The sequence below is a fragment of the Catharus ustulatus genome, chromosome 5 (genome assembly GCF_009819885.2).
Source record: "Catharus ustulatus isolate bCatUst1 chromosome 5, bCatUst1.pri.v2, whole genome shotgun sequence".
In the NCBI taxonomy this organism is placed as follows: domain Eukaryota; kingdom Metazoa; phylum Chordata; class Aves; order Passeriformes; family Turdidae; genus Catharus; species Catharus ustulatus.
In genome coordinates, this window is record NC_046225.1 from 28,562,109 (window position 1) to 28,584,967 (window position 22,859).

Below are 22,859 nucleotides of genomic sequence, written 5' to 3' on the forward strand. Positions count from 1 at the left end.
AAAACAGAGCTGTATTGTGGTGTGAAAAATGTGGAACAACACTCACAAAAGCAGCCAATGCCTTGTCTTTTTGATCCATGGGTTTTCTGGATAAACAGAAATTCAGCCATAGTCTGTTCTATTTGGAGTGGCACAAGGGAATTTGGTGGGGAGCTTAGAGGGGCAGCTGAGTGTCTTGCTGGTGTCTGCTGCTGTGCTGTATGTGAATGCCTTTTACTGTCACTTCAGTGTCTTGACAGTAGCTTTAGATGCTGTTCTCTCTGTTCAGCGCCCTCCCATTCCAAAATGCCACTTCTGGTAGAGAATATTTCAGTGATGGGTGGTTGTTGAGCTGTATGTGAAGGTGAGGTTGAAGTGCCCACCTGGGGCAGAAAAGCTGCTCTGATACTGAACCACAGGTCACTACTGCCTGTTCATTTGGTTTTCCTGTGTGTGCGTACTTGGCACAGCACGTTTCTAACCTGTAGGTACCATTTTTGTTGTATTGTGCTGTCAGGCTATGCCTCCTATCCTCCTTGTCCTCTAGCCTGCCTTCCACAATGTCTGTTAACTGTGTCCCAGTTTCACAGTCATTCTGCTGGCAGGAAACTTGTGTTCTCAAAAAGGCCTGTGTTACTTATACTTTACTTCACATTCCCTGTTTAGAAGCCTAGAGAAAATTACAGTAATTTCACAGCTATAAGGCGCACCGTTTTGACTAAAATTTTCGCCCAAACCAGGAAGTGCGCCTTATAGTCCGATACGCCTTATATATGGGCGAAAGTTCGGAAATTTGCCAACCCGGAAGTGTGAGCCATGAGCCACAGGAGGAGCCGGCAGGGCCGCGGCTGCCGGGTGAAGGCGGGGCCCAGGGGCCCGCAGCGCCCCTCCTGCCGAGTACAGGTGGGCCTGGGGCCCCGTGGCTGCTGGTACAGGCGGGCCCAGGGGCCCGCGGTGCCCCGGTAGGCATGCCCCGGCCCCGTGGAGGCGGGCGGAGCGGCAGTGGGCATGCCCCGGCCCTGGGGAGGCGGTGCAAAGCGGTGGCTGGCATAGCCCGGCCCCAGGGAGGCAGCATGGAGCAACAGCAGGTATAGCCTGGCCCCGGGGAGGCAGCACGGAGTGGCGGCAGGCATAGCCCGACCCTGGGGAGGCAGCACGGAGCGGTGGCAGGCATAGCCTGGCCCTGGGGAGGCGGCACGGGGCGGCGGCGGGCATAGCCCAGCCCCAGGGAGGCGGGGCTGAGCGGCGGCAGGCATAGCCCAGCCCCAGGGTGGCAGCACAGAGAGGCGGCGCGCATGCCCCGGCCCCAGGGAGGTGGCCTGGAGTGGCGGTGCGCATGCCCTGGCCCCAGGGAGGCGGGGCCGAGCAGCGGCGGGCATAGCCTGGCCGCAGGGAGGCAGCATGGAGCGGCGGCGGGCATAGCCCGACCCCAGGGAGGCGGCACGGAGCATTGGCAGGCATAGCCCGGCCCCGGGGAGGCGATGCTGAGAGGTGGCAGGCATGCCCCGGCCCCGCCGGGTACAGGCAGGCCCGGGGACCCATGGCTGCCGGGTGGAGGCGGGGCCTCAACCAGCAACTGCGTGTGGGGAGCTGGGGGCGGATCCTCGCTGCAAAAAAAAAGTGCGCCTTATAGTCCGGTGCGCCTTATGGTCGTGAAATTACTGTATGTGTCTTAGGTCATTCATCACAAGCACTTTGAACCCTGCTATATTACTTTTTCTTTATCCTTTCCTCTTCCAGATAAACCGTCACTGCTGCTGCCGAAGGTTTTCCACTGGGCAGAACATGGCTGATGCTCTGCAGTACTCCCGTCTTTCCAGTTGTGGAGTTGATGCTGACAGGGATCAATGGGACTTTGGACTTTAGACCCTGGAAGAAATGCTGTGGGGCAGGGGCACCTCCCAGATGGGGGCCTCATGGCTAGAGTGGATGAAGTCATCTGGAGGTTGGGGATGACAAGGTGTGAAGGAAAATGATTGCTGCAGATGGCAGGGCTGCTGGCCAGAGAGAAAGTACTGGAAATAGGTTTCTGTGGACCCACTGATCAGGTGTTGAAAACCCATTTGGATCTCATGATGAATGTAGAAATGTTCTTGGTATACCCTTCATTTCAGACCTGCTTGGAGGAGAGTCTCTTGAAATTAGCTGTAGTGGGATTCCCTGGATTTGTTCCTGGACAAGTGAGTTTTGTGGCAGTTGGCCAAGGCTTTGCCAGGGAGCGGGTTGGTACTGTGAAACCTTTAAAATTGTTCCACCACAAAACAGCTGGCTGTGTCCCGTGCAGCAATCTTGAGCAGAGGCTGGCAGAGAAGCAGGCTGGGACACATTTCCTGCCCTGTGTGTTCACATACATTGTGCCATGAAATGGTGAGGATGTGCTGTGCTTATGCAGTGCAGTGTGCCTCTGGCATATGCTAGTTCTTATCCCTAGTGTTACCATTATCCCTGAACAACTGCTGGTCTGCCATGTCTGGATGCTTTGGTACTGCCATTGTGGTACTCTGCGTGCATTGTGTGCACTAGAGCACTAAAAATCTAGTACTTTGTCATCCTCCTAGGAAAGCTACCCAGGTAACTTTGTGCAGAGATCTGATGAACAGTCTGGCTGTGTGGTACAAACTGGGCTGACCCTGGCAGCCATGCTTCATGAGCAGCCATTTGCCCTCTCCAGATGTGGGAAGGAGTAGGCTAAACACTGGCACCAAAGTTCTGGTTTCTCCCCAGCTATGTGGCTTTGAGGACTTCTAAGATGTTGCTGTTAGATTGTGCCCTGCAGCTGAGCCCTGATAACTGTGCTGAGTCCTGCTCTATGCAAATATTTATTTCGTGTAAATCAATAGGAGGCAGGCATTTCCAGAGCCAGGATCCCTTCATCAGATGCTTGGGGAGGTCTGAGAGATGAGGAACTTAAAGTACTTCTGTTAATATACAGCTCTTAACTGTTTGGGCTGCGATGGCAGACCTGGGATGCGTGGTACAAGTCAGCAGGCAATGCCCACCAGGATGTGAGCTGGGCTGAGCCTACAACAACTGCAAGACAATGATGTGTTCTGTTGGGACCTGCTGCTGCTGCATAGATGATACTCCCCTGGTTTCTGATCCTTCAAATGCCAGCCTTATGTGCAAGGCTGTAAATCTTCCCACTAGCAAGAACTTAATGCTGGGAAAGCAGGGCTGAATCTACTTCAGCAGGAGATCCAGAGACCAGGTAGAAGAAATCAAGCCATGTACCTTACTTCAGGGGGAAAAGCTGTCAAATAAAAGCTGGCGGCTCAGTCAGCTTCCAGTCCCTTCAGGATGTAATTCCCTTGGGAGTGTAGCTTGGGTTCAGATTTCATGTGTTGACCTGCTACCTCTGGCAATGAACCTTATATCAGGGAGAATCATTGATTGTGTTGCTGTGGATAAGCTGGAGACTCAAAATTGTGGTGGCTGGAGGAGATGAAAGGGAGATGAGATCTTTGAATGGTGCTTAGGAATAATGCTAGGAAACTCCCTTGTCCTGAGTCTTGCTGCCCATGAAACATGCCTGGTACAGGGAAGACTTGTGTTAGAGCATTCCCTATGTCACCTCCCATGCTGGGCAGCCTTCTCCTGTTTTGCTGCTACTCATCTCTCTTTCCATTCTCCATAGGAAGAAACTAGCGATTTGTTGCTGTGAAGTTGCGTGGAAACCACATTGTAAAGAAACCACAAACTGGAATCCTTTTCCAGCTGGAGGCCTGTTTCCCAGTGTACCCATCTGGTCTGGGATGTGTGAGCACTGAAGGAGTGCGAGGACAGAGCAGACGTCTTACAGCCTGCTCCTTGGGACCGTAGCCCTCCTGCCAGGGTGTGCCACCTCCGTGGGAGCACTCCTTGGCCTTTGCAGGCACTCAGGCTGCTGCTGTGCACTGAAGCTGTAATGCTGGGAGTGTGGCAGTATGGAGATCGATCTAGTTGGGTCTGTTTAATACAAAATGGTGATTGTTCATCCACCCACTGTTTAGTAAGTAGTATAACTGTGTTTTCATCCAAATTTTTAAAATAGGCAAAAGCCATTTAATTTTCTATGCAGTTCAGAAATATCTCCCCTTTGCAGTTGCCAGGTGGAAGATCCATGTAGGAGAACCAAACCAAGCGGCTCATAGTACTTTTGATTTTGTCTTTGAAGGATGCACTCTGAGATCCTCATACAGCATCCCTTTACTGAGCTCCTGCCTCAGACCCCATTTAATATCCCTGAGCCCCAGGAAAGAGGGCCCTGTATTTTTGAAGTATCTGTAATTTTTCATTAATCAAGCCACAAGGAAAGAGAGCTTGAATGCAGTGCCCTAACAGCAGATACCTGAGTTCAGAGTATGTATTATGTTCCTGTTCTCATCCCTGCTTGGAGAGTTACCAAACTGTTAGTAATTTCTAAGGCCTCTGTGGAGCACTCTGCAGTCTTTACTGAAGATGTATTATAAAGAGGTCAGAAAGAACTGGGGCATCAGCTGTCTCCCTGTGGAACTGACAATGAATTTAACTCCTTTGGAATAGAAGGAGAATCTCCTGGCAATCTCCTAGATGCCTACTTCACTCAAGGCGATTGTACTGGTTTTGCTTACTGGCTTGCAGACCCCTTGCTTGACTGGTTTTTGATTTCCTGCTGAAACTGGTTCAGACAGGTTTGGAAGCAGAGCTAGTGAGCTGCTTTGCACGCCAGGATTTTCAGCAGCTGGAAGATGTCCTGGAGTACCTTGTGTTATGTTCCGAAGCAAAACCTGGAATTCAAACTTGCAACCGTCCAAGTGAAACTCCCGGGATAGCAGCTTTGCCTTCTTCTGGGTTTGTGAGGAATTGCATGTCCCTAAGCAGCATACAAATATGTAGACGTGAGTGAGAGTGAGCGCAAAGGGTAATGCTGCACATCTAGGTAATTTTAGGGCTTACAGGAATACTTGGAGACTTCTGGCAACTGCAGAGGGTCCTGGGTGATGGGACACCTCGTTTTAACTGTGCTATAAGCAAAAAAAAAAAAGTAAAATTGTTGTTAGTCTGCCACAAGGCCAGGATGCCTTTACTAGTCTCCTTTCATGGCAATGCTGTTCTTTATGCATTGTCTTTGCTCTGAGCTTGGTGGATTCAGCTTTAAAAAGTTAGACTGAAATAGAGCCTTTGGGATTTACAGTTTGGGATGTACCCTGCCATATGGTCTCCCAGATCAGATAGAAGAGACTGGGAGCTGCAGAAGCATGGGTCATCTCCCTTGCAGCATCCCCAATGCCACAGTTTCATGGTGGCTGTATAACTCAGTAGTATATTTGGGTGCTGCTTTCCCAGGAACTTGGCTGTGCTGTAGCACTGGAGCTTATGTGGGATCCCTGTTCTCTTCCCCGTTGTATCTCTGAGGCAGTTAAAGTTTGTCAAAGCAGTTGAGGCTCCTCACTGTGAGGAGTTAGATTCGGTTGTGTCAAAGCGAACTGCAAATGTTACTTAGGAACTCACTAAGTGAGATGAAAATCCACTAACTCACTCCTGCAGAGACAGGTCCTGGAGCTCTGTTCCTCTTGCACCCTTTGGATGGGATCTTGGGCTGGCATCCTTGGAACAGCAGTGCCAGGAGGTGGAGATGCTGCACTGCAGTAAACACAAGAAGAGGCAAGCTAGTGGGCTTCAGTGTAGTACTCATCACATGCTTCATGGCTCAGTTCATGGACTGTAATTGCAGGTATTCATATAATCTATATCACTGGGCAGGACTCTGTGGACACACACGTGCATGCCCAGACATACATGCACCACACTCACGCTTGCCCACACATCCTCACCAAAATGACTGAAAATAAAAGTGATCTCAATCTCCAGGAGAGTCCTGGCTGTGTGATTTGTTTTTCCTCTTGTAGCACCTCCTTGGGCTCTAGCTCTGGAAGGGTCTGCACCTAGTTGTAGATCTGTACTGTAGCAAAGTCACAAAGAGATTTGCCATTGAGTGAATATGAGCATGGAGCCCCTTATTTAGTATCTGTGAACCACTGCCCACTCTAGCAAGGCAGGTGATTTCTGGGGAACAGTCTTTTTCCCCACTACCTTTTAAGGTATTTTATAAGTTTGTGAGGTCAGCTCACTGGTTCTCATTGGTACCATGTTGTTTGCATTTGTGGAAGGTTTGGTTCCCTGCTCGTATTCAGAGCAGGTTTTGGAGGCAGCGTAGTAAGGCAGGCGGTCTTCTGCTTGGCAACAGAGGCATTTCTGGCAGCACCAGGAAAGTGAATTAAAAATAGGAGCAAATCCCTTCCCACTGCTGCAGTTTAAGCCCCTCTGGCAACTAAGCATCATCACAGCTGTTCACTCACCACCACCTCCTGGTGAGAAGGAAAATAGGAAAAAAAGTAAAACCCATGGGTTAAAAGCAGTTTAACAATGGGAAGCAAAGTAAATATAATAATACGAATGATAGTAATTGCAATGAAAGAGGAATAAAACCTAAGAAAGACAAGTGATGCACAATACAGTTACTCATCATTGAACTGATGTCACTGGCTGGATTGATGTCCAGCCCCTCCCCCAGTGATGAGGGATGAGTAGCAGCAGTGCCCAGTTAACTCCTCTTCCCTCCATTTATATACTGGGCACAATGTTCCCTGGTATGGAATATCCCTTTGGCCAGTTCAGGTCAGCTGTGCTGACCATGCTTCCTGCCAACTTATGTACCTTCTCACTGGCAGAGCACAAGAAACTGAAAGGCCTTGACTTAGAATATTGTAGATAATACACTGATGAATTAGTTGTTGCTTACTCTCATACTAAATCCAAAAAACACAGCACTGCAGCAGCCTCTAAGAAACGTAGCTCTTCTAGCCAAAACCAGGATGTGCACATAGCCCCAAGCACTTGTGTGTTGTCTCACTTCTGTCATCACTCAATGTGGAGAAGATGAGATGGATGTCTGTGGCACACCCACCGAAGATGACAAATGCTGCGCAGCAGGTCTAGGGAAGGAGATGCTGGTGTGCCAGCGTGAGACAGGAGGCTTGACTGAGGGTGGGTGCTGGGGCCCCAGCCACAACAGGGCAGAGAGGAGATTCTGGACTGTTTAGTGGCTGGCCCATGCGGAGGTATCAGCATGGCTGCATTAGTTGGGTGCCAATACAGTACATTGGCCTCCATCCCTGAGGGATAATGGACTGCATTTCAGGACTGTGGGAAGCACCAGTGGAAGATAAAACTGACCTGTGATGGATAGAGAGACTTCACCGCTTTGCCTTCACCTCCTGGCCAAGAAGATCCAAAGAGCTCTCTGGTGCCATCTACCTCACCCTGCTTGCTGACTTTGGATTAAGGGATATGGGGAATAGCAGGCATGGGGGGTCAACTGCATCTTTCTGATTGTCTGCGACCTGGCACCCAACATGCCACGGGTGTGCGTGTTTCGCTTGCTCTGTGCAAAGTCAGTGACATGAGAAGGCGGATGGAGGCATAAATGAGGTGTCTTCCCACTGTGTGTTTCCCGTAGCACGGAGAGAGCTTTCAGAGAGCTGTCGTGATCCCAAACCCCGGGGGACTGCTGGGCAGAAGCCCAGGAAGGCTGAGGCAAGCGCAGGGGGCGGCAGTGCTGCTGCAGAGGGGCAAGGCCGACGGCTGGCAGGACAGCCGGGATGAGGCGGCCCGGGCACGCGTGGCATATACCCACCACAGTGTTAGATGCCAGAGGGTAACGCCGGGAGCCGCAGCCGCAGCTGCTCGGGTCTCGCGGAGCCGCACGAGGGCGACGGCGGTGGCGGGGCCGTTGCTCCGCCCAGGGGCAGGCTTCGCGCTCTCCCGCCTCCAACGGGCCACCGTCCCCTCCTCCGGTTCCCGGCGCCACCATGGAGGAACAGAAAGACGCCCGCCAGCCCGCCGCCCGGTATGAGGCGGCGGCTGTTCCCGCAGCCTGCCCGCCGGTGAGTGCGTGGGGCTGTAGGGGCTGTGCGGCCGAGCAATGCTGGCCCGAGGAGGCGGCCCCTAGCCTGCTCGCCCAGGACGGCCCGGCTGCCCGTCCGCCTCGGGCCTCGGCCCGCCCGGCCCTGCCCCGGGGCCGCCCAGGTCTCGGCCTCCCGAGGGGCGCCGCTGTTGCCACGAGCCCGCCCGAGGCCGCGAGCAGCGGTCGGGAACGGAAGTGCACGTAGTTGTTCCTCTTGTTTATTGCTTTGTTTATCTTGCACGAATTGGGCACCGGCCCGCGTGTCCCAGTCGGTGTAGATTCTGTTTAATTCAGTCGTCGAAAGAAATCTCGCTGGTCGTGAAGGCTTTGCTCGTTTGCACCAGAGAACTCTTCCTCATGAGATTAGGTTGCGTATTCAAGTTTTGTCTGCGAGAGCTGCTGTTCGGCGTGGCTCTAGACACGTGCATTAGTGTCCCTTTATTCTGTTTGTTGCTGTTTAGGAAAACAATGCTTCAGAGCAGGCTTCGGTATTGATTTTGTTGCGTATCTAACTTCACTCAGTCTGATCACAAGTGTAACAGTGTGATGCTTTACTGCGTTCTGGTGCCAAAACGAGCTGTGAAATGCTCAAACATCTTGTTTTGACCTTCTTAAATGACTTCCTGTTTTCTCTTTTTTCTAGGGTAGGCAGCATTGTAGGATCAGTGATCAAGAAACTAATGGCAAAACCTCAGCTGCCAGTTTGAACGACTTCAGTGATCCAATTTACAAAGAAATTGCTATAACCAATGGTTGTATCAACAGAATGACCAGAGAAGAGCTCAGAAGTAAACTCGAAGAGTTCAAACTTGAAACCAGGTTATTTGTAAACATACTGATTTGTCTTTGAGAGCAGTAGAGTCATGAGGGATGATTATTTTAAAGTTTAAAACCTCAGCACAAAGTGAAAAGCAGACACAGCACCAGACACCAATTGTTTTATGTGCAATTTTGCAGCAGCTTTTGTTATAGGTTTAATGCATACTGCCTAATGTGTGCTGTCTCAACCCAGAGAAATGAAAGGTATTGTAAGGTACTTCTCATCACTTTTTGGTCAGGAGGGAAAGAAGAGCTGCAGTGGTTCTCAGGTGGTGCTGCAGACTTTCATCATATAGCAACTTGCTTCAGAACATCCATATTTTTATTTACTGTACCAGTACAGATCTGATACTTGCTACAAACTGGTGATGGGCTCAAGATTTACAGTAGTTTCACGAATACAAGCCGCACGGATTATAAGCCGCACCCCCGGTGCCTCGACAATGTTGCTGTCTTTGTCAATAGATAAGCCGCACCCCGAATATTAGCCGCACTTTCGTTCGTCGCGAGAATCCGTGCGCAGCTTTCACAAATTGGCCAATTAGTAACAGGATCGCGGCATAGCGGGCTTTACTGGCTCGGGGCGGGGCCAGGCAGGCTCGGCCCGCTCATGGTTGCCGACGGGGCCGGGTGGCCCAGCTCAGCGCCACGGCTCGGCGGGGCTGGCCGGGTGGTGCTGCCGCCGCCGCCGGGCTCGCTGGCCCCCCTCTCCCGTCAGCACCGCCCCGCTGCCGCGTTCGCTCGCCCGGCTGGCAGGGCTGCCGCCGCCGGGCTCGCCGTCCGCCCCGCTGCCGCTTTCGCTCGCCCCGCGCCGCGCCTCGCGAGCGCCGCGCCCGCCCCGCGGCGCTTTCGCGGCTCGCGGTTCGCGGCTCGCGGCTCGCGGCTCGCGGCTCGCGGTTCGCGGCTCGCGGCTCGCGGTTCGCGGCTCGCGGCTCGCGGCTCGCAGCTCGCGGTTCGCGGCTCGCGGCGGCGCTTTCGCGGCTCGCGGTTCGCGGCTCGCGGCGGCGCTTTCGCGAGCGCCGCTTTCGCTCGCCCCGCCGGCAGGGCCGCCGCCGCCGCCACCAGGCTCGCCGGCCGCCCCCTCCCGTCTGCACCGCCGCCGCGTTTCCTCGCCCTGGCCGGCACTGCGGGCCCCCGCAACGCCGGGCTCCCCCACGCTGCTGGCCCCGATTATGCTGGGCTTCCCCCGCTGCCAGGCAGCCCCACCCGCCGGCCTTCCTGCTTCTGCCATGCTCCCCTGCGCTGCTAGCCCCAGTTCTCCCGGGCTCCCCCGCCCTGCTGGCTCAGGCTCTGCCGCCCTCCCTGCCCCGCCCTGCTGGCTCAGGCTCTGCCGCCCGCCCCCCACACTGCTGGCCCCGCCTCTGTCAGGCTTTCCCACCTCTGCCGGGGCCGGCCGGGCTCCAGCTTGGCTTGGGGCTGCCGCGGGCTCTCACTTCCGTGTTGGCAGCTTTTAGAATTTTGTTAATAGATTAGCCGCCCCGGAATATTAGCCGCACTTCCGGGTTTCCACCAAAATTTTGGTCAAATTGGTGCGGCTTGTATTCGTGAAATTACTGTAATCAATGTAGAAGACAAGTACCTTTAGATGGAGAGTTTGCAACTCTGAATACGTGTGCTAGAAAAATGTGAAAAAATGAATGTATTATAAGCTGGATTTGTGCTTGCTGGGGCAGAAACAAGGGAGTATAGTGTAGTTCCTTCTGTACTGGAAATGACCTGTGAGACAAATAACTCTGTGGCCAGGCAAACTTGAGATACTGTGAAGACGATCAGATGAGAAAAACAGTGTGTTGTTTCTGTAGGCAGCAGGAATGAGGAAGTAGTAGGGAGTTGCTTTTTTTTTTGGTAAAACATTAGATTTCTATAGCTGTTTAACTGTTACTCTGATTTAAAAATTGAAAGCAGAATTCAAATAGTGTATGATATGTTTGTGGCCTTCTCTTAGATTATAAATTCTCTATATGAGTTTTTAAATTTAGTTGTAAATGCTGAAAGCTTAAAATTTTTCTTTTACCTGAGCTAGGCTTCTTTTGTCGGTATATTCAAATAAGTCAGAATATGTCTTATCTATAAACAAATAGTGCATCAGTTCTAATGTAGAGAATTGAGCAGATTACCACACACCATCCTTTCCTTTGAGGTTGTTGTGATAGTCAATTGTTTCCTTTTTTCAACTTTTTTTTGTAAGTTTAGTGAAGAAAGAAGTAATTTCCCCCTCCATCAGCTCCCATACTGTTTCAATTTTTAATGAACTGGTCATTGACTTAAATTAGGTCAATAAACCAGAGTGAAGAAGAGTTATCTCTGCAGAAGCAGCTGATGTTCTCAAGTACATGTTTAGTCATTTGATTTCAATTCTTTGTGGATCAGTGGGCTGCTTTTCTAATAATACCACTTGCTACGTGTGTCTCTTACAGCTACATCTATCTCTTACAGCTTCTGTAATTTCATTTGTCGTGAATAATTTTGAAAATAACTTCCTTAAAAGGGTAAATTATCCTCATTTATTCAGCTCTGGTTTGGTACATGGTAGTTCTGGCATATGCGCTCATAATGTTTGTATTAAAAGGACACAGTAAGTAACTTTAATCACTTACCATTGTGAACCTCCCGAAAACCAGGATCTTGACCAGGAGGTTTTTCTGACAACTCAAATACTTTATTTTATTTGAGTTATTCAAGCTCAATTTTAAATTTAAATTGAAAAAATGTAAAATGTGGACGTTTAAGATGGATTCTGTGTTATCTATGCCACTGATGCAGAAAGGCCTCAGGCATTAAACACTTCAGATAGAGGGCACAGAGGAATACAGGTGAAGCAGTACTTCTTCCAGGGCCAGAGGTCAACCAGGAGTAATCTACAAAGACTTGAGCTTTGGAAAGGCTTTGGATACCAAGTCTTGCTGAAGTAGAAGTGACTGCAGAGTGTCTCTGTGCCATGCTTCCCAGTCTATCCCTAGTATTGTATTGTGGAAGGTATCACAGCTTCTGTGTTTTCCCAGAAAATGGGATGTAATGTAGTGTAAATAATGGGGATGATGCTCTTCTGTGGTAAAGTGGAGTTTAGACTTCAGAAGTGCTGGTGTTCAGGTTAATAAGTGGTGAACTTTCAAATGTTAAATATAGCTTCAGTTCTACAACAAGGAAATAATTAAACAAGTGTACCACTTTTCCTATTTCTTCAGAGGAGTGAAAGATGTACTGAAAAAGAGATTGAAAAACTATTACAAGAAACAGAAGCTAATGCAGAAGGAATCCACTAATGGAGACAGCTGCTATGACTACATATGTGTTGTTGACTTTGAAGCAACATGTGAAGAAGGAAACCCACCTGAATTTGTACATGAAATAATTGAATTTCCTGTTGTCTTAGTAAACACACGTACCCTGGAAATAGTAAGTGATCTAATGGCTGTGTTGGTATGCTGTTCTTTGAAGTAACTCGTTTGCATCAACTTGCCTAGATTAGTTTCTAAGCAGATGTTGAACTTCATTACAAACAGTGTACAGTAATTTCACGACTATAAGGTGCACCCTTTTGACTAAAATTTTGGTCCGAAACCGGAGTGCGCCTTATAATCTGGTGCTCCTTATATAATGTACAAAGTTGCGAAATTTGCCAACCTGGAAGTGCAAGCCGGGAGCGGGGGCAGGAGCAGGCGGCCCCCGGGCAGACCCTGGCCAGCAGGAGCCACGCAGGGTGGGCAGGAGCGGGCAACCCCCGCCCGGCAGGAGCCACGCAGGGTGGGTGGGACCGGGCAACCCCCGCCCGGCAGGAGCTGCACGGGGAGGGAGGGAGCGGGCAACCCTGCGCCGCCCCAAGCCCTGGGCAGTCCCAAACCACTGCGAGCCATGGCATCCCTGAGCCGCCCTGAACCACAGCAACCCCGAGGTGTGAACTGTGGCCTCCCTGAGCCGCAGCAGCCCCAAGCCACCCCAAACCGCAGCAGCCATGAACCGCAGCCGCCCCAAGCCCCTCCTCACCAGCCAGGGGCGGTTGGGAGTGCCAGGGCCCGCGCACAGGGAGGACACTTGGGGCTGCGTTTAAAGGCTACACCAATCTATGAAAAATGTTTACAAATTGAGCACCTGCCAGTAAACTCCACAATCACGGGATTCTGTTACTAATTCGTTACTTCGTTGTGCGCGGCACGGATCTTCTCGGCAAAAAAAGTGCACCTTACAGTCTGATGCACCTTATATAATGTACAGTTGCGAAATTTGCCGACTCCCAGAGGTGCACCTTACAATCCAGTGTGCCTTATAGTCATGAAGTTACTGTACTTTTTTAATAAGGGCTTATCTTCTGTGGCTCTTAAGTATAAACAAAACTTTCTCTTCTGAAAGCATTTACCAAATGATTATCCAAGTAGATCATTATCCTGCTGTCAATTCCCCCTACTGATAAGAATTTCTTGATTTTCTGTGTATGTTCCCACCTGCCCTTTCTTTCCCTGCTTTAAAAAAATCTATTTCTAGGACTTAAGGGATTCATCATAATCAAAAATGATGAATTTCTGTGATCCTGATCTAGAGGCAATCTAGAAGACACTAATGCAGAGGTCTAGAAAGTGAAGTTGAAAGAGAATTCCACTTCTTGTCAGGCTTAGCTGTTTCCACATTGTACCCAACAAACTGACAGCTGTATAACCTGATTTTTAACATACTTAGCAGGCATTTGATAACCTCAAGTGCTCTGTTCCAGTACAACTTTCTTTCAGGATAAACTACCCACTCCTTAACTGAAATTGAGTGACACAGTGAAACAGAGGATGTACAGTAATTTCACGATTATAAGCCGCACTATTTTGACTAAAATTTTGCTCCCAAACCGGAAATGCGGCCTACATTCAGGAGTGGCTTATATATGAACAAATTTTGGAAATTTCCGAAGCCGGAAGTCTGAGCCAGAAGCAACCCCGAGCCGGAACTTGCCCGACCCCAGGCGGTGGGGCAGTGGCAGCGCAGCAGCCGGGCACGCCGCTCTCCCTCTTCCCGGCGGCACCGGCTGTGCAAGCCGCTCTCCCTCTTCCCAGTGGCATTGACCAGGCACACCGCTCCCCCGTTTCCCAGTGGCGCTGGCTGGGCACGCTGCTCGCCTGCTTCCCAGCGGCATTGGCCGGGGACACCGCTCTTCCGCTTCCCGGCGGCACCGGCCAGCACGCTGCTCTCTCTCTTCCCGGCGGCATTAGTCGGGCACGCTGCTCTCCCTCTTCCCGGCGGCATTAGCCGGAGACGCCCCCTCCCTCTTCCCAGTGGCACCAACCGGGCACACTCCTCTCCCGCTTCCCGGTGGCACCGGCTGAGCATGCCACTCTCCCTCTTCCCAGAAGCAGTGCCCGGGCATGCCGCTCTCCCTCTTCCCGGCAGCATTAGCCACGACGCCCCTCTCCCGCTTCCCGGCAGCAGTGGTCGGGAATGCTGCTCTCCCTCTTCCTGGTGGCAGCGGCAAGTGGGGCCGGGGCTGCTCCCTGGCGGCCACCCTGAGCAGGGCCAAGCCAGTAAACCCCGTGATCACGCGATTCTGTTACTAATTGGCAACTTTGTGAAAGTTGCATGTGGATCCTCGCTGCGAACGAAAGTGCGGCTGACAATCCGGTGCAACTTATATATGGACAAAGACCTAAACGTTGCCGACACCCAGACCTGCAACTTATAATCAGGTGTGGCTTGTAATGGTGAAATTACTGTACGCAAACCTCTGACTAATGGCTCATTTATGAAGAACTCTTAATGGGAAGAGGATTTCCAGTAATGATTGTGATGCTACAATAAAGTATGACTGCATGTATGACTTAACAGCAGAAAAATGATTGTGCAGATTACCAGGACTGTTTTTATTGCTGTCAGAGTGGGTTTTTTTTGTTGTTTTTATTTTGTCTACCCAAAAGATTTTGTATAACAGCAGGGATTTGGGGCTTTCTTTTTTCCATTAAACTTGCCTTCAGTCTTCACTCTTGTATTGCTCAGTTTCCCAGAGTGCGGTTTTGTTTGTCTCTGCCTGACTGGCATCCAGAGGTATAGGACTTGCCTGAAGCTTCTGAGATGTTCAGCCAGTTACTTTCCTTGAATTGCAGGTGAACCTTTAGAGATGCCACCTAAAAAGCCACAAAGGTTTTGCTCATGCCTCTCACTTCTTTTTTCCTTACTCTCTTCCCAAATCCTCTGCTTTTTTGCAGTCGTTTTTCCCTCTTACATCCACATTTCAACTCTTTGGTGCCTGCTGGCTGAGAGGAAGGCCATGTTCTGGTTGGAAAGCTATCTATCCCATTAGGTATCTGATGATGGCTAATCAGGAGGCTCACACGGGCTCAGGAGTTGCACACTCCTTTTTGCCTGCAGCAGGACAAGTAGCTGGTGTTGCCTTTGGGCTGCAGGTGAGCCAGATAAGTTGCCTTGCAGGCTTCACAGTGTGCTGCAGCTGAGCAATTGATTCTACTGTTACAGGAGGACACCTTTCAGCAATACGTGAAGCCAGAGATTAATCCCAAGCTTTCAGACTTCTGCATCAGTCTGACAGGAATAACCCAGGTAATTTGCACTTTTGTTTCTTCATGAAGAAATAGGAAAAAAAGGGATGTGATATTGATGTTCTCAGACTGGTAACCTTAAATGATAGTCTTTCATGGTTATTTTTCTATAAGGCCTATTATCTTAATCCTTGTTTTTTCCCTCTCCCAATTATCACAGAGCTGATTTCACTAAATTTTGTGGGGAAAAGTATTCTCTTTTTAATTTATATGGAGAAATTTAATCTTTACTACAACAAAGCACCTTTTTAATTGCATCAGCTCCTCTCCTAAGATTTTTATTCTGAAGAGTTTATAGAGTCTTAGGATGGCAATGGCTTGTGGTAAGTGACTTAAAAAGGAGCATGGGAAAAACCTTGCAGGTTTTAATCCAAGTTCAACTGCTGACTAACCTTGTTACCTTTACAGAAGCTATTAGGAGATTGGTTCTTGTAGTGGTGCTTTTGTGGTGCTGTTTTTTCAGTTTAGAAAAACCTGTCCAGTCATCTGTTAATGTGTAATCTGGTTTTGTAAAGATTTTGATGAAACCAACTTTTTAATTGCCATATACCAATACAGTTTATACACTTAATGGTGGGGGATTTTTTAATGAAAAAATGTTCCTTACTTTGTTGGTTTTTGGTTTTTTGTTTTCGTTTTTTGTTTTGTTTTTTTGTTCTCTTAGGACATTGTTGATAAAGCTGATATTTTTCCTCAAGTTCTGCAGAATGCCATAGAGTGGATGAGACAACGAGAACTGGGAACAAAGTATAGCTATTCTGTCTTGACTGATGGGTATGTCCTTATTTACCCTTCAGCACAATCTAAAACTGCAAAACCATGTTTAATATTTGTGAGAGCATTGCTAAAGATGGATCAGGACCACTGCCATTTTGCTGGTTTTATTTTAATGGAAGCTTTTGATAAAATTGGTAAAGCTAAACTGAACTATTCAAAATGAAGCTTAAATCCATCAGATGGTGCTATTTCTTTCCTTGTTGTCTGTATGCAATAAAATACAGTAATTTCACGACTATAAGGTGCACCGGATTATAAGGTGCACTTCCGAGTGTCAGCAAATTTCCAAACTTTGTCCATATATAAGGCACACCGGACTATAAGGTGCACTTTTTATTTTTTTTCAATGAGGATCCTTGCACAACAAAGTAACGAATTAGTAACGGAATCTCGCGATCGCAGGGTTTACTGGCAGGTGCTCAATTTCAAAACATTTTTCATGGATCGACGTAGCCTTTAAACACAGCCCCAGGCACCCTCCCTGTGCTGCAGGCCCCAGCACTCCTGCCCGCCCCAGGCGCTGGCTGGCACGGCTCTCACAGTGTGCAGCTGGTGCGGCTCTCATGGCTGGCGTGGCTCTCGCAGCACGCAGCTCTCACAACTCAGCTTGCGGCTCACACTTCTGGGTTGGCTAATTTCCAAACTTTGTCCATATATAAGGCGCATCAGATTATAAATCGCACTTCCAGGTTTCGATCAAAATTTTAGTCAAAAGGGTGCGCCTTATAGTCGTGAAATTACTGTAATGCTGAAGCGTTTATCATTCGTTGTTGCTGTAATTCTCCATTTATATGTAGCACATAATACCTGAAAATAACACTCTGTAATTTGTAATTTTTAACCTGTAATTACATTGCTATCTTTGGAAGTAACAGTGAATTTAAAAAATGAAAATGCTAAAGCAAACCTGATGCAGGACTGGTTATATTATTGGGCCTAAATGTGTCTGGAATTCCCCCCAGTGAAATTCCTCAAGGAAAATAGATGCATTGAAATCTCTGTTGTGTAGTTGAGATTGTATAAACAGCTAGAAGAGATGGGGAAAAAAAAGCTTTACTTTAACTTGCAGCTTACAAACTTGTTAGGATGGTTTCCTTCAGGAAGGTGGGCTGCTAAATAAATAGGATTATAATTTCTTCACATTTTCATAGAGATCTGGTTTCTCATAAAGCTAGCCACAGTCTAGTTTCAATAACCTACCTGAAGTAGAGAGATAAATGCATACCCAAATAATCAGGAAGTTTTAAGGTATCACTTGCTTCACCGAAGGCTGTGTAAGCATCTAATTTATTGGTAGTTTTCAGTGTTGATGTGGTAGGTAGAGTAGTTGGTGTGCTATTTTTTTGTCTTAACTGTTGTGGACCTGAAACCATCCTGGTGAAAGTCTTGCTCCTGTCATTATTTTTTTTTCTCCATGATTAACAAATTCATATAAAAAATTCTTTACCATGCCTATAGCAAGTGAGCTTTTCCTAAACAATTTTCGTTCTACTGATCCCCAGAGACAAGGCAGCTTTTAGTTCTACAACTGCAATTTGAAGAACACAGGATTATATATGACTCTTTTTTTTCCTCTTTTGATTTTTTAAGATCTTGGGATATGAGTAAATTTTTGAACATCCAGTGCCGTATTAGCCGTATCAAATACCCTTCTTTTGCCAAAAAGTGGATCAATATTCGCAAATCCTATGGGAACTTCTACAAGGTTTGTACAAATTGCTGTGTCTCTTACAGGAAAATTTGGTTTAAAAGTCTAGAATGTCCTGTTGTACTTGTCATCTCTACTTGTGTAGTATAAAACTATAGTACTGTATAGTACTTAAACTAGTTGCCTGTTACCTGTTTTTCAAATGTATTTCATTTACAGATCTCACTTCACTAATGGAAGATGATATCATCTACTGAATTTTGATTTTAATCTTGTTTTTTAAGAGTCAGATTGTGCTCCTTGAAGGATTGTCTAAAAATGTTACACTCAATCTAAGAGGACTGGTATATCTTGAAGCAGTTCAGCTGAAACTACTGTCTTGATTTTTCAAATTTTTTTTCCTGTTTTCATTCAATGCACTACAAAACTAGTTTTCACCACTACCCTCATATAATCTTGACTTTTGACAGTGTAATGGGGTCAGAGAAAGATGAGAATGTATCTACAGTTGAATCAAGTTATCAAGAGAAAATTAATACTGAGTTCAGTGCTAGACCTTATTACTGCTTTTTGTCAGACTACCATAAAATGATTTATTGGAGATTGTAGCAAATTCCCAATCAGCCTAGACTAAAATACTTTTTCAAAAGGGATTTCAGCCTAGCTAATGGTCTTCTTTTGAAGAGCTTTTTCATATTAAATATAAAGATAAAAGAGAGATCGACATATAATAAGGAAAGAGCTTTACTTTGTGCTGGGCAAATATTACAGGGCTGCTGCACGTGTTGCTGATCTCATCCTGTGAAGGTTGAAGGCATCCAGGATCTTGATGTCAGTGAGAGTGAGGAGCCTGGTGCTTCTTTAATCACTTAAATTTAAAAGGAAAACCAAACTTGGATTCCCTCTGCAATGCCACTGTGGATGGTAATTTGTTTTTTATAAATATGGTAAAACTTGCCTAGACAATGGCTTCCACCCTTGCCAGCACGAGTGTACCTTGAGCTGGTGCTGGTAAGAGGCTCTTGACATGATCCCAGGTCTAGACAAACTCCTGTTTACTATGTCTCCTATGTAGAAATGAGAGTCTGTCTCATCAAGGTGCTTTGAAGTTAAATGGTTAGCGATCTGACAGAATGCAATATGAAAGTAGTATGTGACTTTAGTAGGCTTAAAATCTTAATGTGTTTCTACTGCCCCATGTTAGATTAAAAAGACTTGGTACCAAACCTTAACCTTGAATGTTACTCGCTTTCTCCATCAGGTTCCTAGGAACCAGACCAAGCTGACAATCATGCTTGAAAATCTGGGCATGAATTATGATGGGAGACCTCACAGTGGACTTGATGACTCTAAAAACATTGCAAGGATAGCTATAAGGATGCTGCAGGATGGCTGTGACCTGCGCGTGAATGAGAGAATTCACGGTGGACAGCTGATGACAGTCTCCTCCTCAGTCCCCTTAGAGGGAGCCCCTGCTCCTCAGATGCCTCGCTACAGAAACTAGCAGTTCAGGGTTCTCTCTCAGGAGCTGTCCTCAGATATCCTCTAAAGACTCCAGATTTTATTAAATGGCCACTTCTGCCAGCATGTCTGTCATGCAGAATCCTAAAGGACCTTCACTAATCATCTCTGTTGAAATAAAGAGGAGCTGTTTGTTCTTTGAAACCTCTTACTGCAATTTCTTTTTGTACTGATGACTTCTGTTGTTGTTTTCCAGCTTTGCTAGCAGTAAGGTTGATATCTGGAATCCAGACAAAGTTTTAAGCTTTTAAGAATGTGTAATTTGAACACTTGCTAAGAGGGATTGGGCTTGTGTGCTGCTGTTCTCCCCCAGCATTTGGGCAGTATTTGTTCACTGTGATGTACTCCAATGATATCTAGCATCTGCTTATTCATTGCACACAAATAAGCTATTCCTGGAATAACTGAAAGAGCGGTGGTTGGGCTCACCCTTCCTGATAAGGCACTCCTACCAATTTTTTTGGTTTTTACGAAGTCTAGGAGAAATGGGTGCGCATTCACCACTTCTAAAGCAGTAGATGTACTGCTGTTGTTTTGGGTTCTTCTTTAAGGGATATGTTTGTCTGCTTCCCCATCAAATGAAAGCTGGGTGTTGAATAAAAATTTCATTAATGTAGTATGGCAGTATTCTTCTAACGTGTGTTTCAAAAGGGAATGTTCCTCAGATTTTCACTTTAAGGATCCCATCTCCTATTCCTGCATACCTTTCTTCATTTAATGTTTTTGGACACTACCAGCCATTTGGTCTTAAAAGTGAGTGAAGTAAAAGTAAGTTTAGAACATGCCAGGTTGGCAAAATTTCATGCTCTGTGATTGTTACATAAAACAGGAAGCTTCTCAATCATGGCTAATGACATGTTCAACTATTTTTGGTATCTTCTTGTGCCTCTGACACCATGAAGCTATGCCTTTATTAGAAAATCTAACATTGGAATATTAATGTAATTTTATTATTGAAGGCCACAGCTAATTACTATCAACTTGTGCTTTCACCCCAGGCCTCAGATAAGATGATAGTCAAAAGAGGCCAAAGTATTAATTTGCTTTGTCTCCAAGGGCTGTTACAAAGTGCACCATTAATGTGATCAACTTTGCATTAGAAGGGCTTGTTCTGAAAAGTGGAATAATGTATTTAGGTTACTCTTAAGTTAAAAAAAAACCCAAAAACATTTGCTATCCCTGTGTTACAGTTCACCCTTTATACTACCTAGCACACAAAATAACCAATTAATAACTTTGTTAAGAACATTGACTGTTTGGCTAATCAAACTTCCCAGCCCCACTTTACTCTTCCAACTGTTAAACCTCCTCAATGGAACTGTGAAAACTTCCACTTTAAATTCATGCAGGAGGGAGAAATATTAGTCAATTCTCAGTTGCTTCATATGATTTCTTTCTTGAGTTACAGATTTGGACAGTCATAACAGCTTCCCAGTGACTTTTTTTTTGTTTGTTTTTTAGTTTTTTTTCCCCCTTGAAAGCAGATCGTTATTCTCTTGTTGAACTTTACAGTTGTTTTTCCTTTTGTAGCCATACATGATGGATTTTCACACAGTAAAATACAGATCTCTGATATGTTTTCTCCTAAAATACCATTTATCTGTCAGCCCATATTTTATACAAATTCTTATCAATGTGCTTTTCACTATCGTGACTGTAGTATCGTCTTTTTCTGAAGTATCATGGTAATTTACTTTTTTTGTATCTGAGTTACTGTTGTGCAAGTTTCTGTGATGCAATTAAGTCTATTTCAGCAGATCTCCCATGGGCATGATGGCAGCCAGAGACTTTATTACTAGTCTTTATTTACAGGTCTGGAACCAGGCTCATAGTCAAATAAGAAACTTTTATTTGTTGCAGATTATACTACAGGTTGCATAAGAGCTGTTGTAATTGTACATCAATTATTTTAAATACAGAGTTGTTTATTTTTGCTAAGTAACTTCAAAAAGATGTTTTGAGATAAGGGTTAAGTCGTAATAGTTTTCTGTATACTACTTGAGTAGGTTGGGATGTTTTTTATCAGTGAGCTGCAGAAATCAGTAGAATCATTCCAGATACTATTTTATCTGTTGGATTAATGTCAAATTGTAAGGTGTATTTTCACAGAATATTTGATTCTGTGGTGTTGAGATGAAGTGAATTTTAACGTTTGCTGATTTGTTTGAGATGTAAACAAGCTTATTAAAGTAATTTCATATTTTTAAACATGTCAGGTACTGAATTTGGTCTGTAAAGCATGAGATGATTTCAACAGTCTTGGAAGTCTCGGCATCAGCTCAACTCGTGATTTGTCTTCTCTTGTGAACCAGCAACATTGCTATGGCTGGGTGGCTTTTAATCCCATGCATGTGACTTGTTCGCAACACTCAGTGATGAGATAAATTTTCCTGGATACTTCATACCACAGGGGAAGGATACACTTAAAGAAAAAAAATATAGTTTGGTGATTTTATTAGTGATGCTCATATTCAGTCAAACAGTGTTTTTTCAGGTTGATCTCATTTGTTCATCCAAAGAAGCTTGCTGAGAGCATGTGCTGTAATGAATATTTTAATTTATTAGAGGAGTCATCCCATGCTGGAAAAATTAATTGACAACTATGTAAAAAACAATCCAATTATTTATGCAGAAAAAAGCATGCAGACATTACTGCCTTGATGATCGAGTAAGAGTGTTTGTTCTTGCTTTTTATTTCACATTTCTGGAGCTATACATGAGCAATTCTACTACTGCAGACAGCATTTGTGGAACAGTGGCAACTTTAACCAAAGGGTCTGCAGACTAATTTCAACATGAGTACTTTCAAGTAAATTTCTTAATATATATTTATATAAACATGAAAGGCATTCACAGAGTCTTGGGGTTATGTTAGGAAAAAAGGTTTCTCAGACAGGTTAAATGGCAATAGCCTAGCTATCTCAGTGAGCAAATACTTGAGGAAATGGGAAAGAGAGGTCATGACAGTTCATAGCCTCCCATTAACTCCTTGTGAAGTGTGGCTACAGGGGCCACTCACAGCAGGTGAGCTGTCCACAGAAACTGCTTCTGTCTGGCCTTGTCTAATAGTAAGGTAATTTAATAATTTGGTCTAACAAGTTGTAGTTGTTTCTGTATTTTGTTGGAAATTAACATTGCAATGAGGAGGGGGCTGTTCATAGCAGTGGAAATAAGTAAAAACCTCAGTTCACCTTACATTCTCATGCCTTTGGACAGTTCTCGGCAATTCCCTGCAGGTCTTGACTGCTCTTCAGTCACCTTGAGGAAGCAGTGGTTTTTATTTCTCTCACCCTACACTTCCCACAGCTGTTTTTAATTCCTCCTTTTCCCTTCTTCTTCCTCTATTGAACAGTTGTCTCTTCGGGAGAGAAATTTGTGCCAGGTAAGATCTGTGCATGTTCTTTCTAATAACAACCAACAGGCCCTTTATAAAGAAATTGGAAGTCTTATGTGTGTATAGAGGATAGAGGAGACCCAGTTACTGACAGCAAGCTTTTGAAATGGGCCAAATGTATAGAACATCATTCTGCTGCAAGACCATTCCAGCCTCCTTTCAAGGTGTCCTAGTTTGGAGGACAGGTGTCTGTTAAGAAAGGCAGAAGCCTCTCTTTAAAATGGAGAATGTAAACCCCCTCCCTCCAAATTATTACAATTTTGGAAT

General features: G+C 46.3%; 2 protein-coding genes across 12 annotated transcripts in view; both read left to right on the forward strand.

Annotated features, from left to right (window-relative positions):
• MFHAS1 (multifunctional ROCO family signaling regulator 1) overlaps positions 1–8,691 on the forward strand; it is a 44,381-nt gene extending 35,690 nt beyond the window's left edge. Inside the window, exons 3-4 of one of the 4 annotated variants that reach the window (XR_006162985.1) lie at positions 1,720–1,939; positions 8,547–8,691. Coding sequence is in view for 1 of the 4 variants with exons in the window: in XM_033060007.2 (XP_032915898.1) it covers positions 1,720–1,723 (4 nt within the window). In the remaining 3 variants the exon portion in view is untranslated. Of the gene's footprint in view, positions 1–1,719; positions 5,808–8,546 lie in introns of those variants that run through there. The other 3 variants (XR_004417935.2, XR_004417936.2, XM_033060007.2) reach the window with 3 other exon arrangements.
• ERI1 (exoribonuclease 1) overlaps positions 5,899–22,859 on the forward strand; it is a 35,300-nt gene continuing 18,339 nt past the window's right edge. For 3 of the 8 annotated variants that reach the window (XM_033060010.2, XM_033060009.2, XM_033060012.2), the window contains exons 1-8: positions 5,899–7,883; positions 8,552–8,722; positions 11,908–12,118; positions 14,902–15,099; positions 15,170–15,253; positions 15,917–16,026; positions 17,620–17,734; positions 22,551–22,580. In XM_033060010.2, the coding sequence (XP_032915901.1) occupies positions 7,645–7,883; positions 8,552–8,722; positions 11,908–12,118; positions 14,902–15,099; positions 15,170–15,253; positions 15,917–16,026; positions 17,620–17,734; positions 22,551–22,580 (1,158 nt within the window). In that variant the 5' untranslated portion in view covers positions 5,899–7,644. Of the gene's footprint in view, positions 7,884–8,546; positions 8,723–11,907; positions 12,119–14,901; positions 15,100–15,169; positions 15,254–15,916; positions 16,027–17,619; positions 17,735–18,448; positions 18,602–18,938; positions 21,873–22,550; positions 22,581–22,859 lie in introns of those variants that run through there. The other 5 variants (XR_004417937.2, XM_033060008.2, XM_033060011.2 and 2 more) reach the window with 5 other exon arrangements.